This window comes from Neopelma chrysocephalum, unplaced genomic scaffold (assembly GCF_003984885.1).
Source record: "Neopelma chrysocephalum unplaced genomic scaffold, ASM398488v2 Primary Assembly neopelma1_63, whole genome shotgun sequence".
NCBI classification, from domain to species: Eukaryota; Metazoa; Chordata; class Aves; order Passeriformes; family Pipridae; genus Neopelma; species Neopelma chrysocephalum.
In genome coordinates, this window is record NW_020897720.1 from 863,821 (window position 1) to 878,236 (window position 14,416).

The window sequence follows — 14,416 nt, forward strand, 5'->3', positions numbered from 1 at the left end:
GCTGTGGCTGCCCCAGCCCTGGAAGTGTCCAAGGCTGGGTTAATCAGGGCTTGGAGCAGCCTGGGCTAGTGGAAGGTGTCCCTGCCCATGGCAGGGGGTGGAACAAGATGGTTTTTAAGATCCTTCCCAACCAACCATCAGCATGGTGGGATTTACCTGGCTTGGGAATGTGGTGTCCTTGAGGGCTGTGGGGAGTTCCTCCAGCCCTGTTCCCTGGGCTGTGGTGGCTGTGGGCAGACATGATCAGCTGTAGCCCCTGGCCAGCTCTCACCCCTCTCCTCTGGCACAGGCTGCTGCTGATTTCACCAGGCAAGGTGGGCACCAAGCCCTGGAGCAGCACCAGAGCACCCCAGAGCTGCAGGAGCGGGCACAGGCTCTGCTGGACATGGTCAGGCAGCCCCTGGGAGCCCCCAGTCCCTGCCACACCACACTGCCTGCCTTCTCCTAGGCCTTGCCACCTCCCTGCCCTCCCCTATGCTCCAAAGGGGAATAAACTGTCTGTCCACCCTGTGCCCAGCTTCCCGAGGGCTGCTCAGGGCTCTGGCTGCAGGGGAGTGCTGGTCCTTGTCACCACCCCAGAGCCACCAGCCCAGTGCCCCCCCAGAGCCTGGAGAGGAGCAGAGCTGAGCTGCTGCTGGTGCCAGGGAGGGTGTGAAGGGCTGGATCAGCCATTCCTTTGGGCTTCCAGCCATCACATGAAGCTCAGGGTAAGCACGTTGTGTTTATGGATTGATAAGTTAAAGATACATGTTTGACATTAAAGATCATCAGTCAAGTCTCCAGCACGTGTGTATTCACTGTCTGTCCTCATGCTTGGCTTTTCACAACACTCTCCAGGGCCTTGGCCACATCATCCACCGTCAGGTTGTTCAGTGGGATGCTCTTCTCCTTCCCAAACTCTGTGGGAAACATAAAGGTGAGATGGAGGAGATATGTTGGCCCTTTTCTGGTGCCAGGGCAACCCAAATCCTGCCTTGGGCTTCCCCAGTATCACAGTCCAGGCTCCCACCAGCACCCTTTCAGATCTACCACTCCCCAATGTCCCCCTCTGTGCCCAAGTTGTCATTGCCACCTTCTCCTTATTCTCCTCCTTTCCCTTGGAGACAAGACAAAGGAGCCAAACACCTTTCCCTGCCTCGTTTTGTTAACTTTGGCTGGGCAGAGACACATCCCAGAGCAACCTTTCAGCCTGCTCCCAGCAAAGTGCTCACCAGCACCTCAGTAAAACAGTCTGAAAAACTCCCTGTTCCTACAGCAGCCCCAGCCCAGGGCTCCATTTCCCTGCAAGTCACACACAGACAAGAGACTCCACTGGTCCATATGTTCAGTCCAGGAAATTTGTGCTTAAAGAGTCATTGCATCTCTTCAAAGGAAAGTTTCTAAATTGTTTTGGTCAAGCCCAAATGGCTTTTGGAATAAAACAAAGCCTTTACAGAAGGGCTTTTCTACTCCTTCCTTGGTGTTTCACTGACAATCCAGTGTAAATAAAGGAAAACCAGCCAAATTTTTGTGCAGTGAAGGGTGGGGGATCACAGCCACAGGCTGGAAACTACCAAAGGGCCCTTTTCTGCCTCCCCCCAGGCCACTTCCCTGAAGTGAATCCCTCTCCTGTCCAGAGGGCTCCCTCTCCACCAACGTCCTTCACTGTAACCCCTGAACCCCCACTGCTGTATCCCATGGGAATTCCTCCCTGTGAGGGTGGTGAGGCCATGGCACAGGTTACCCAGAGAAGCTGTGGCTGCCCCATCGCTGGAAGTGTCCAAGACCAGGCTGGACGAGGCTTGGAGCAACCTGATCTTGTGGAAGGTGTCCCTGCCCATGGCAGGGAGTGGAACAAGATGGTTTTTAAGGTCCTTCCAACTTAAACCATCTTGTGATTCTATGATTTTCCTCATCCCCATTTTCCCATGCCTTTCCCTTCCCAACCAACCTCCTCCCTTTGAGCGCTTCCCATAAACATTCACGGCCTTTAAGTCCCTTCCAACCCAAACCATTCCATGACGATTCCATGACTCTCTGGCTCCCCGCAGGTGCCTCCTCCCGGCGGGCACCCCACACTCACCGTACCGCGCCCAGAGCTTGGGCTGGACACCAGAGCACTCTCGGATGAGGATGGGGAAGTCGGGGTTCGCCTTCTTCAAGGTCACATAGTGCTTCTCGATGAACTCCCTGCGGGGGGAAGGAGGAGCGGCGGGTCCCCGGCGCTCAACCCGGGGGTCCCCCGGCTGAACGGGACCCCCCAGCGGAGCACCCCGAACCCCATTCCCGGCTGTCCCCCAGTCCCCGCGCTGACCTGACGCCCTGGCTGCCGGCGGAGCGCTGGCACAGGTGGATGCGGAGCTCCCGCAGCCTGACGCCCAGCCCGCCCCCGATGCCCCTCACCGCGGCTGCCGCCATCTTGTTCTGCCCTCACAACAACACGAGGGGGCGGGACCGCGGGGCTCCTCTGCCAATCGCAACGCTCGCCGCGCCGCGCGGGCCAATGGGAGCGGCGGCCACGGGAGCGCCGACCAATGGGAGTGGGTGGCGTAGAGTGCGCCGGGAGGGCAGCGCAGGGCAGAGGGGACGCGGAGCAGGGCCGGGACAGAGAGCGGCGAGCGCAGCGATGCCGGACCGCGACAGTGAGTGCGGGACACCGGGAACACCGCGACACACCCGGGAACACCGCGACACACCCGCGACGGGACACCCGGCCCTCGCGCGGGGGGTGCTGCGGTGCGCGGGGCGGGGCGGCCCGGTGTGAGGGGGAGCGGTGTAGGCCCAGCCCGGGCTGCGGGAGCGGGGGGACTCTCGAGGGGTCGGGGGGACCCCGGGCTGGTGCGAGGGACCCCCCTGGGGGGGGACGGGGTGCAGAGATTGCCAGGAAGGGACCTCCGGGGGTGAGGAGATCCCCGGGGCGCGGACCGGGGGCGCGGTGGGGCTGACGCCGCGGTGCGCTCGGGGCGGGGGTGTCGGGTGTTTTTGGGGGCGCGGGGGATGGGACACCCCTGGGAGGGCGCGGAGCCGCGGAGGTTGGGGCGGGGGGTGTCGCAGTGGCACCGGGACGCCTTTGTCCCGAGCACAAGCGGCAGCGGGCTGGGATCCACTCGGAGCTGCGGGTGGACACTGCTCCCGTCCCCGCTCCTGGGCCGGGTGGGTGGGCAGAGGGGTCGGTGCCACGTAGGCACTGTCTGAGCTCTCTCTCTCCCGTTCCTCAGATGAGCCGTTTTCCAACCCCCTGGCCCCTGATGGCCACGATGTGGATGACTCGCACTCCTTCCACCAGTGAGTACAGCTCTGGGGCACTGGGTAGCGCTGGGGTGGGACTGGGCCAGCACTATGAGACCCCAGCCCGATGCCCATCTAGAAGCCGGGATTCACTGGTGCACCCCATCCTTCAGACCCCATGCCCATCTGTACCACACAGGACCTGCTGGCAAACCCACTGCCTCCGTGGAAGCTGTCCTGCGCCAAAGCTCTTTGGGAATGATGGTTTCTGTTGCCTCTCTCCCTTGCAGATCCAAACTGACCAATGAAGACTTCAGGAAGCTCCTCATGACCCCGCGGGCTGCGCCGACATCTGCGCCACCGTCCAAATCTCGCCACCATGAGTGAGTAGGACTGTTTTACAGGACCATGGGACAATCTAGGCTTGCTTTCCTGCTTTCCCTCTGGGGCTCCATGCTCAGGTCATCCTCTCCCATGCACTCTGCAGTGGAGTATCTACAGGGGGTTTTCCTGATGAGTGTGTGAAGTGGGGAAGCACGTGGGTCAGGGCTGCTGTCAAAACCAGAATGAAGTTCATGGCTGTTAAGACACTTTGTGCAGGAGGCAGATTTGGTTTTTGTTTGGTGAAAATCAGTGCTTTCCCCTCCTCTCCCTGCTGCAGAGTGGAATTAGGAAGAAATTAGGGAGAGGGACTGTGCTTTTCCATCTTGGAGCTCCTCAGTGCCGTTCTGGGTCTGAGGGACTGTTCTCTCCACCTGCCATCCTTGTGGCTCTGCAGAATACACATGTGTTTTCTCACCCTTTTCCAGGATGCCCCGGGAGTACAACGAGGATGAAGATCCAGCTGCTCGCAGGAGGAAGAAGAAAAGGTAAATGGGAAAAGCATTGTATCAGGACTTGTCATTATACATCGTGTCCCTCCCATGGAAGGAGCTTCTGAGCTCTTGAGCTCCTAAAGAGGGATTATTTTGGAGCTTTGGAGAAGAGCTCAGCTTGAGGGCCTGTCACTGCTTGTGGGAACAGCTGTGGGAGGACAGCAGCAGGATGAGGGTGAAGCTTCACCTCCAGAAGAAGCAGAAGAGGCTCTGTGGGTGTCTGGTAGAGGAGGGAAGTGGTGGGGCATGGGTAGTGGTCACTGTGTCCTTTAGGGCACGTCTGCACAACAGGACTGTGCTGGACTCCTTCTCTTTGGAAGGGAAAGTGGAACTGCTCTTTAGTTGGCCTCAGTACAGCACTTTCCTCTTGCCTGGTGTCCTCCATGCACATTGTATCCCGTGGCAGTTTAGTGTGGGTTTGGGGAGGGTGTTGGGATCAGGACAGACACGTGGGGCCTCAGAGGCTGTTATCTGACCCCAAAAACATGAACGTGTCACTCTTAACCTGGAGGCGTTTCCCACCCCCAGCTACTATGCAAAGCTGCGGCAGCAGGAGATCGAGCGCGAGAGGGAACTGGCCGAGAAGTACCGGGACCGAGCCAAGGAGAGGAGGGATGGAGTGAACAAGGACTACGAGGAGACGGAGCTGATCAGCACCACGGCCAACTACAGGGCTGTGGGGCCCACGGCCGAGGCGTACGTGAGCTGTGGTGGGGCCTGGGCTCGCCAGCCTGATCCTTAACTGGCTTCTAACTGGCTCCATTCTCACTGCCCAGGGATAAATCTGCTGCGGAGAAGAGGAGACAGTTGATCCAGGAGTCCAAGTTCTTGGGTGGTGACATGGAGCACACTCACTTGGTGAAGGGTCTGGACTTTGCGCTGTTGCAGAAGGTGAGCGCAGACACCACCAGGCTGTTCTTCTGCCCTGCCCTCTCCCACAGGCAGAGGCTGGTAGTTCCATTTCCAGGTGCTTTGATCTTGGCAGTTTGGATTTCCCTTCGTGGGAAGGGTTGCTGAAGGGTCTGGGCGCTGGTGGCAGTGTCTGGGGTTGGCTGTAATGCGTGGATGTTCTGCACATCCAGGTACGGGCTGAGATCGCCAGCAAGGAGAAGGAGGAGGAAGAAATGATGGAGAAGCCCCAGAAAGAGACTAAGTGAGTGGCTGAGGACTTTGGACTCCTCAAAAAGGATTTTGCAGCTGCCTCCCAGAGAGGAGGAGGCAGGAGAGGCGTTTGCTTGGCTTAACACTTTTGGTTTCTGTTTTCATTCAGGAAAGATGAAGATCCTGAGAACAAAATTGAATTTAAGACCCGGCTGGGTAAGACTGTGTGGGTGTGGCTGTTCCCCACCTTTTGTTGTGCCATGAATGTGGGAAAAATCCTGGAGGGTGAATGGAGGAATGAAAACCTTTAGTCATTGGAGGGGGAGGAGTCCTGGATTTGAGGGCTGTAGGAAGTGTGTCGCTTAGGAGGCGATTCTGGTGTTGCTGATAAACTGAACGTGCTCCATGGGCTTGTCCGCTGCTCTCCCACACTTTTCCTTGCTCTCCAGGCCGCAACATCTACCGCATTCTGTTCAAGAGCAAGACCTACGAGCGGAATGAGCTGTTCCTGCCAGGCAGGATGGCCTACGTGGTGGATCTGGACGATGAGTACGCCGACACTGACATCCCAACCACACTGATCCGCAGCAAGGCCGACTGCCCCACCATGGAGGTACCCAGCTGGCCTCAGCCTGCCTTGCCTCACTGGTCTGAATAGGCCAGAGCAGGTTTATCCAGAGGGGGGTCCCTGCCAAGGGAGCAGGATGCTTCCTCGTGGATTTGCCTTTCAGGCACAGACCACCCTGACTACCAACGACATTGTCATCAGCAAGCTCACGCAGATCCTCTCCTACCTCAGGCAGGGCACCCGCAACAAGAAGCTCAAGAAGAAGGACAAAGGTACGAGCTGAAGGGAACTGAATAGGAGGACTTCAGTGCTTGGAGCAGAACCTGAGGGAATGAGACGTGTTTTGGGGTGTGCCGTTCCCTTGCTCCGTGAGCCAGTGGGCTTGGAGAACAGCACTTCCTGAGCACTGTGTCCTGAAGGACAGGCTGCTGGGAAATGACAGCTGTGAGGGTGCCTTGTGCTGCTCTGAACTTCCTGGGGAAGGTCTAGTTCCCTAGGAAATGTCCCCTGTTGGGGAGGGGCGCAATGGTTTCCTGAGGGGGCTGAGTATGATGTGGTGACATCCTCCAGGCCTGCCGCTCCAGGGGTTTGGAACCTGGACTGGGGACAGGGAAGCAGCAGATGACGTGCCTCTCACTGCTGTTGTGTCCTTGCAGGGAAGCTGGATGAGAAGAAGCCTCCTGAAGCTGATATGAAGTAAGTGTCACCCTGCCCACAGGCTTTGGGGTCACAGCTCTCTGCCTTAGGGAATGTCTTTTTGGCCCACCACGTTTGGAGAGGGCTGGGTTTGGAGCTGCTGGACCTGCAGTTTGTAGGACAAGGCTGTAGGAGGCAAGCACTGGTTTGGATTTTGGGCTTGAGGCAGGCGGGGACTGTTGCTCTGGACTACAAGATGGAGATCCAGCAGCAGAAGAGAACAGAAATACAGCGATACCTCTGACATATGTGGAAGCCGGTTCCACATCTGCTGTCCCTAGCTCTCGGTGCTGGTGCTTTGTGCTCTGTTACCAGGTTCCAGGTCACAGGGAGGTGACTGTGGCCTCTCCTCCTGCAGCACCCATAACCCCAGGCTCTTTCCCACTTGTAGCATCTTTGAAGACATTGGGGATTATGTGCCCTCCACTGCCAAAATGCCACGGGACAAGGAACGGGAGAGGTACCGGGAGAGAGAGCGTGACAGGGACCGGGAGCGCGACCGGGACCGAGAGCGCGACCGGGACCGGGAGAGAGACAGGGAGCGGGACCGAGAGAGGGAGGAGGAGAAGAAGAGGCACAGCTACTTTGAGAAGCCCAAGGCTGATGATGAGGTAACTTCTGCTCAGGAAGGACAGTCCCACCTGAGCTCTGCCCTTTGAGGAGTGGGGCTGTGGGGCTGTGGGGTTGCCCTGAGGGCTTTGGGTGCCCCTACACATGACAGTGTCAGCTCTTGCTGAGCTCTGTCTGTCCCCAGGGGTTGGTGGGTGGCTGAGTGTTTGTCCTGTCTCTCAGCAATTGAGGCAGGACTAGCACAAACCTTGTAGTGTTTGTGGTTCAGCTCTGAGGGCTTGGAACAGAGTCTGAAAGCAGAGCTGCACATCAGGCAGCACTGTCACTCGCCTGCCTTCAGCCCTCCTGGGTCACATTGTGTCTCTCTCTTCTTTGCAGCCCACAGACATCGACAAAGGTGAGTAAAGTGGTGTGGACACCTGAAAGACGTTGTACAGGGTTGGAGATTTCAGAACTGCTGTGACAGAGGGAATTGCCTGCTGTGAGGCCTCTGGGGTGAAGAATCTTGTGCGTGTGGACTGTGCAGAGGAGTCCTGTAAGCTGAGGAGGATTCCAGGGAGAAGGCTCCAGGCAGAGCTCATTGCAGCCTTCCAGCGCCTAAAGGGGGTTTATAATAAAGAGGGAGAGTGGCTTTTTCTTGGACAGAGAAGTAATAGGACAAGGGGGAATGGTCTTAAACTAAAAGATGAGAGATTTAGGTTAGATATTAGGAAGAAATTCTTCCCTGTGAGGGTGGTGATGCCCTGGCACAGGTTGCCCAGAGAAGCTGTGGATGTCGCAGCCCTGGAAGTGTCCAAGGCCAGGTTGGATGGGGCTTGGAGCAAGCTGGGCTAGTGGAAAGTGTCCCTGCCCGTGGCAAGGGGAGAACAAGATGTCTTTAAGGTCCCCTCCACCCCAACCGCTCTAACATTCCAAGTGTCCTGTGATCAGACTGGTTTGCTGCTGCTGTCCTACCTCACTTGCAGCCTGTCCTGCCTGCTACCCTGTCCCATGGAGGTTCTGCCCAGCTCCATGTGTATTGCAGTGACCTGTTCCTCCCCCTGAATTTAACCTGCTGCTCTCTCTACCCCAGGACCTGGCTCAGCCAAGGAGCTCATCAAGTCCATCAACGAGAAGTTTGCTGGAGCTGCTGGCTGGGAAGGAGCAGAGGCATATCCTTTACTGTCCATGCCAGCCTGCCTGGGTGTGGGCCCAGGCTGCCCTTGCAGGCAGGCCCTGCCCCTGCACGGCTGTGGGACTGTCTTGCCTCACCTGGGAGCAGGGAAATGCTGCCCAAACCTTGCTGCTCCTACACCAAACATGAGCTCTGCACCCTCCGATTTGGCAGTGTTGGGGCAGGAGGTGGTTTTCCAGCTGGCTGTGCTCAGCCTATAGCTGTAGGGCTTGTGGTGGTGCTTTCCTTAACTATTGTCACCTTGAAGAAGCCAGAGGACAAGAAGCAGCTGGGAGACTTCTTTGGCATGTCCAACAGCTATGCCGAGTGCTACCCTGCCACGTAAGGAACAGCGGGAGGCTGCGGGGTGGGAGTGGGGTGTGTAAAGGGGATCAGGGTGTGTGGGGGGGCTGCTGTTCTCTGGCAGCAAGAACTTGAACATCAGCCCCACTGTTTGTTGGGGGAGCAGGCCTGGCCTTGTCTGTGGTTACAGTTGACTGTTAAAATGTTCCCCCAGTCTTTGGTTCTGGCAGACCTGGCCTTTTCTTAGCTGCTCCCTGCTGTACATAGCTGCTCAGAGCTGCAGCCCCTCACAGCCTGGGAGAGGCTGAAGTGGCTGGGAATCTGAATTCTCAGGTAATCCATCTGGAGCTCTGGCCTCTCTCAATGGAAGAGGAACAGCTTTCAGCCTGTAGAGTCATCCTGGGAGCATTGGAGTGCTCTGTGGTACAGCTCACCTGCGAGACTTGCAGCCCTGGGGGTTCTTCTCTCTGATCCAGGAACTGAGTGCATTTGGTCTGAGGCCGCAAGACAGGGCTCCCACCAGCTCAAAGGTCCTGATCTATGTCCCATGGACCCACTTTAAACCCTTTCCTTGCTTTTTCCTTCCCAGAATGGATGATATGGCTGTGGACAGTGATGAAGAGGTGGACTACAGCAAAATGGATCAGGTATTTTGTCACCAGCCTTTAGAAGCAGCCAGCAAACTGGGTACTAGTGCTGGCTGAGAGGATCCCATGGGAGAGAGAAAGCCCTGGAGCTGGGTGTTGAATGTCTCCTGCCTGGAGCTTTTCAGGGAGGGGATCCAGAGCCAAGGCTGGTGGGAGGTTGAGCTTGTGGCTGGGCACATAGGGCTGTGTCAGACACCCTGACCAGCAGCCACTGAGGAGCTGCTCTGAGTTGTTCTCTCCCTGCAGGGTAACAAGAAGGGGCCTCTGGGCCGCTGGGACTTCGACACACAGGAGGAGTACAGCGAGTACATGAACAACAAGGAGGCTCTGCCCAAGTGAGTGCAGCCTATGGGAAGGGCCACCCTCTGTGGGTGGGGTGGCCATGCTGGCCAAACCTGGGTGCTGGGGGAGCTTAAACAAGATGGGTGTGCCTTGGTGAGGCCCTGAGGAGGAGCGGTGGGTCCAGGGCCTGCTGATTTGTCTTTGCTCTTAGAATCACTTTTGAGGACTCCCGCCCTGATTTCAGGGGCCAAAGCCAGGTCTGGAGTATGTGTTTATGGCTGGGGAGATGCATCCTTTTCTCTGGCAGGCTGTGAATTCCCTGCAAGCACTGAGCTGTCCTGCTCCTTCCCCAGGGCAGCGTTCCAGTACGGGATCAAGATGTCTGAGGGGCGCAAAACCCGCCGCTTCAAGGAGACGAATGACAAGGCAGAGCTGGACCGGCAGTGGAAGAAGATCAGCGCGGTGAGTGCCTGGTGCTGGGGCCTGGGGACTTAATCCACAAACTGCCAGTGTAGCCCAGGACAGCTCCCAGCTAGTCCTGCCCTCACTGTCCCAGTCATGGCACTGGGACACTGCTGGAGTGTGTGTGCAGCAGGGCCAGCTCTCGAGCAGTTGGATTTGCTCCTTGCAAGAGCATCAGCCAAATACTTTGGGCTTCAGTCAGGGGTTTTTTGCTCTGGGCTGTGCAGCAGGTGAATGTACCCAAATTATAAGTTTGGAGCCATCCAAAGGGGCTTGGAGGGGACAGACCATGTTTGGTGGCTCCCTGTTTGCCAGCTGGCAGAGCTGGGGGTTGTCCTGGGAGGGTGAGCTGGCCAATGGGCACCCCAAGAGTATGGGATGGGATGGACAACATGAAAACAGATGGTCTGTGGTGGCCAAAAAGGAGCAAAGGGGGAACAAGCTGCTCCGCTCAGCTCGCTCTGGGCTGGATCCAGTGATCTGGGTGTATCTGGGACCCTCCAGCCCCTCTGCTGAGGTTGTGAACAGCCACATTCCCTGAGGGTAATGGCACTTTGTGCTTTCTCTGCAGATCATCGAGAAGAGGAAGAAGTTGGAGGCTGATGGGTCAGTACAGTTGTGTCTCCTCAGGGCTCAGCTGCAGGGGCCCTCTTGGGGCCCCCTCACCCTTCTGTGGGGTGAAACTGTGGTCCCTGGTGCTGAACTCTGGATGGGAGGGTGATAGAGCTGCCTGCCCTGCACCCTCACCACCTTCCTGCCCCTCTCTGTCTTCCAGGGTTGAAGTGAAACGTCCCAAGTACTGATGTCTCCAGCATATCCTCCTCCCATTCCTGGAAGCCCATCCTGCTGGGTGCTGTTCCCAGAAGTGTCCTGGTGTGCTCTCCTTGCCCCACACACCGTCCACTTTCTGCTCTGGGCTGGGGGGCTCTCCCCTCTCTCCACTCTTTGCTGTAGAGCCTGTGCAGTGTAAATGTTGTACCCTTAATAAAGTTACAATAAGTTTGCATGAGCCTCTGTTTGTGTGGGCAGGAGAAGGTGCCTGGGCTGGGCTCGGAGTAGCAGGGATGCCAGGACTTCTTTTCCACCTACCAGGCACTCTGGGGGCTGACAGGGCAAACCCTGGCTAAGGGTATTTATTGTGGGAGACTTTTGGGGTGGGGGGCAGCACCCCTGGATAAAATTAACAGGTTAAGCCTATCTGGGGGCAATAGTCCCAGCTGAACATCCTGTGCCTCAGTGCAGGGAGAGGAAAGGGGACCTTCAACAGGAGTACAGAAAGTGCAAGGGCCTGAAGCAGGGGATGTGCAAGCTGCCCTGACAGCTGCTAGGGGTGGCTGTGGGTGGGTGTGATGGGGCCAGCACCAGGCAAAGCTTGTCCCCACCATGCAGGGCCAGCAGGGAGCTGGGATGGCCCCTCTGGACAAGGGCAGGGGTGTTGATGGTGGCCCCTGGCTGGGCTGGGGCCCCTCGGGCTGTGAAAGGAACCAAAGTGCCCCTGGGACGCAGCGGCAGGAGGCCCGTGGTGTGAACTGGGGAACCCGTGGGACTCCCATTGGTGAACAGTAAAAAAAGGAGGCGGAGGAGGCGAGTCCTGCTGAAATGGGGCCACAAGGGCCCACGGGCTGGAACTCGCCGGGGGGTGCCGGCCACAGCCTGGGCCGGCGATACCCCGAGCTGGTGACACCCCGAACCGGTGACATCCCGCAGTCCCGCCGGGCCGGGGCCGGTCCAAGGAGCGCTGGAGGAATGCAGGCGGTCCTACATAAGCAAAGAGGCGGTGTTATGCAAACGAGGGGCGTGGACATGCAAATCACATGGTGCCATGGCGGCCGCCATGGAGGAGGTGAGCACGCGTGGGGCTGCGGGACCCCGATGCCCCTGAGCCCCACGGCCCCGGTCCCACGGCCCCGCTGCCCCCAGGACTCCTCGGAGGAGCCGGCGGCGCGGGAGCCGCGGCTGCGGGACACCCCCGAGGACATCTGCTTCGAGGCCACGGCCAACGCCATCGCCCTGCACCCGGAGCGGCCGCTGCTCGCCGCGGGGGACGTGGATGGCGATGTGTACCTGTGAGTGGGGCCGGGGGCGTGGGGAGGGGTCCCGGCCCTGGGCACCGCTAGGCACCGCCCGCGGCTCCCGGCGAGCACTCCCCGTGCCCGCAGGTACTCGTACTCCTGCACCGAGGGGGAGAACCGGCAGCTTTGGTCCTCGGGGCATCACCTCAAGTCGTGCCGGGACGTGGCGTTCTCCCAGGACGGGCAGAGTGAGTGCGGGGCGCGTGGGGCGGCACGGGGGGCACGGCGGGGCTGGGGGCACTGACGGGGCTCCCCAGAGCTTTTCACCGTGTCCAAGGACAAGTCCATCCACATCCTGACGGTGGAGGAGGGACGGCTGGAAACGCGCTTTCCCAAAGCCCACGGGTAAGTCCGCACAGGCGGCTCATCCTGGGCCCTTCCCTTCCCTGCCGGAGGCGGGCAGGCAGAGCCCGGAGCGTTGTTCCCGGTGCTCCGGGAACCGTTATCCCGCTGTGTGATCCATGACCGTGGGCTCTCTGCAGCTCGGCCCTCAACTGTGTGCTGCCCATCGACCACCACGTCTTTGCCACGGGCGATGACGGCGGGGCGGTGAAGGTGTGGGACCTGCGCAGGGGCGATGCCATCCTGGAGGCCCGGCAGCAGGAGGAATACATCAGTGCCATGGCCGTGGATGGCAACGGGAAGATCCTGCTCACCGCCAGGTACCTGGGGTCGGGCTCCCGGTGTCCGCTGGGGGCAGCGCCCTGTGCTGTGTCCCCTGCTCACAGTGTGTCCCTTCCGCAGCGGGGATGGCACCCTGGGCGTGTACAACGTGAAGAGGCGGCGCTTTGACCTGCTCTCGGAGCCGCAGAACGGGGACCTGACGTCCGTGGTGCTGCTGAAGGTTGGCGCTGTCCCCTGACACGGAGCAGGATCCCATGGATGCATGTCCATGCTCTGAGTTTCTTGTTCTGCCTCACGTGCCCAGAGGGGGAGGAAAGTGGCGTGTGGCTCCAGTGAGGGCACCATTTACCTCTTCAACTGGGACGGGTTTGGGGCCGCCAGCGACCGCTTTGCGCTGAGGGCAGAGTCCATCGACTGCATGGTGCCCATCACGGACAGCATCGTGTGTGTGGGGTCCCTGGACGGGGTCATCAGGTCAGGGGGAGTGGAGAGACGGGGTGGGGTGGGATGGAGAGGGATGGGGAGGTGTGGGATGGGGAGGAATTGTGGAGAGGTGGGATGGAGATGGGGTGGGATGGGAAGGGATTTTGGGGAGTGGGATGGGGAGGGAAGGGGGTGGAATGGAGATGGGGTGAGGGGATTGCAATGGACATGGGGTGGGACAGGGAGGGGGTGGGATGACATGGAGAGGGATTGTGGGGGGTGGGATGGGATGGGGAGGAGTGGGGAGGAATTGGGGGTGGGATAGGTTGTGATGGGATGGGGATAGGATGGGAAGGGGGTGGGATGGGATGGAGAGAGATTGTGGGGAGTGGGATGGAGATGGGGAGGTGCAGGATGGGGATGGGGTGGGAGGGGATAGGGAGGCTGTATGACGGGCTCAGCCCTGCCCAGCACACAGGTCGCGGGGGGGAGACGGGCCCGTGGTGCCCCATTTCCCCCCGCCCGGCCCTCACCTCGTCCCGCGGTGCCAGGGCCGTGAACGTGCTGCCGAACCGCGTGGTGGGGAGCGTGGGGCAGCACCTGGGCGAGCCCATCGAGCAGCTGGCCCTGGGGCCGGGCGGGACCCTCCTGGCCAGCAGCGCCCACGACCAGAAGGTGAAGTTCTGGGACGTGTCCGCGCTGCGCTCGCTGGTGGTCGACGACTATCGCCGCAAGAAGAAGCGGGGCGGGCCGCTGCGGGCCCTCAGCAGCAAGGCGTTTGGCAGCGGGGAGGATTTCTTCGCCGACCTGCGCGACGAGCCCGAGGAGGCGGCGGCGGGGGGAGGCGACGGCGACAGCGACAGTGACTGAGCGGCCCCGCGCCGGGGGAGCCGCCCCCTCAGCGCTGCCGCCCCGCCCGCCGCGGGGGCGGGGCTTCACGCGGCCCCTCCGCACGGCGCGGCCAATCAGATCCGCGGTTTCCGGGAGTGCCCGCCCACGGGGCGGGGCCAAGCGTGTATCCTACAGCGTTGGTGGGCGGGGCGCGGGCGTTCTGATTGGCTGCGAGAGCTGCCACTCAAGTTGGGCGGTGGGCGGTATCTTAAAGGAGCAGAGGGGACTGGGCGGGACAGGACAGGACAGGACAGGACAGGACAGGACAGGACAGGACAGGACAGGACAGGACAGGACAGGACAGGACAGGACAGGACAGGACAGGACAGGACAGTGTTGCCCCGCAGTGGCTCCCTGGTACAGCCGCAGTTTTGGGGTTCGGAGGCCCCTGTGCGAGGAGCCCCGGGGATGGCCCCAGATTGGGGGGCAAGTTTGGGCTGGTGTGGCTGAGGGTCCCGAGGGTCCCGAGGGAGGGGGTGTGTGCCTTGACATAGGAGGGACCTGCTGGGTGTCCTTGGGAGGGGGGAACATGGCTGGGGTGA

General features: G+C 59.8%; 5 protein-coding genes across 5 annotated transcripts in view; 4 read left to right on the forward strand and 1 right to left on the reverse strand.

Moving 5' to 3' along the window:
• TMCO6 (transmembrane and coiled-coil domains 6) overlaps positions 1-782 on the forward strand; it is a 7,136-nt gene extending 6,354 nt beyond the window's left edge. Inside the window, exon 12 of the mRNA XM_027682361.1 lies at positions 290-782. Coding sequence (XP_027538162.1) covers positions 290-448 — 159 coding nt within the window. The 3' untranslated portion in view covers positions 449-782. The remainder of the gene's footprint in view (positions 1-289) is intronic.
• Positions 1-7,753, forward strand: part of SLC35A4 (solute carrier family 35 member A4) — a 27,956-nt gene extending 20,203 nt beyond the window's left edge. Inside the window, exon 2 of the mRNA XM_027682362.1 lies at positions 7,716-7,753. The gene's annotated coding sequence lies outside the window, so the exon portion shown is untranslated. The remainder of the gene's footprint in view (positions 1-7,715) is intronic.
• Positions 703-2,438, reverse strand: NDUFA2 (NADH:ubiquinone oxidoreductase subunit A2). Its single transcript, XM_027682364.1, has 3 exons — positions 2,294-2,438; positions 2,063-2,169; positions 703-899 (listed from the first exon to the last, which is right to left on the reverse strand). The coding sequence occupies exons 1-3, from the start codon at positions 2,395-2,397 to the stop codon at positions 808-810; spliced, it is 303 nt and encodes a 100-aa protein (XP_027538165.1). The 5' UTR covers positions 2,398-2,438; the 3' UTR covers positions 703-807.
• Positions 2,528-10,868, forward strand: IK (IK cytokine). The gene is made up of 20 exons (XM_027682353.1): positions 2,528-2,621; positions 3,198-3,264; positions 3,498-3,590; positions 4,017-4,076; positions 4,611-4,778; positions 4,859-4,973; positions 5,165-5,235; positions 5,353-5,399; positions 5,633-5,796; positions 5,915-6,023; positions 6,408-6,447; positions 6,839-7,058; positions 7,396-7,414; positions 8,090-8,168; positions 8,432-8,512; positions 9,063-9,120; positions 9,367-9,455; positions 9,756-9,864; positions 10,436-10,470; positions 10,640-10,868. Exons 1-20 carry the CDS (start codon positions 2,606-2,608, stop codon positions 10,665-10,667), a joined length of 1,668 nt encoding a protein of 555 aa, XP_027538154.1. The 5' UTR covers positions 2,528-2,605; the 3' UTR covers positions 10,668-10,868.
• An 800-nt stretch (positions 10,869-11,668) lies between these two features.
• WDR55 (WD repeat domain 55) lies at positions 11,669-13,891 on the forward strand. Its single transcript, XM_027682359.1, has 8 exons — positions 11,669-11,707; positions 11,785-11,930; positions 12,024-12,124; positions 12,194-12,281; positions 12,419-12,598; positions 12,681-12,780; positions 12,865-13,034; positions 13,535-13,891. The coding sequence occupies exons 1-8, from the start codon at positions 11,687-11,689 to the stop codon at positions 13,851-13,853; spliced, it is 1,125 nt and encodes a 374-aa protein (XP_027538160.1). The 5' UTR covers positions 11,669-11,686; the 3' UTR covers positions 13,854-13,891.
• Positions 13,892-14,416: the final 525 nt, after the last annotated feature.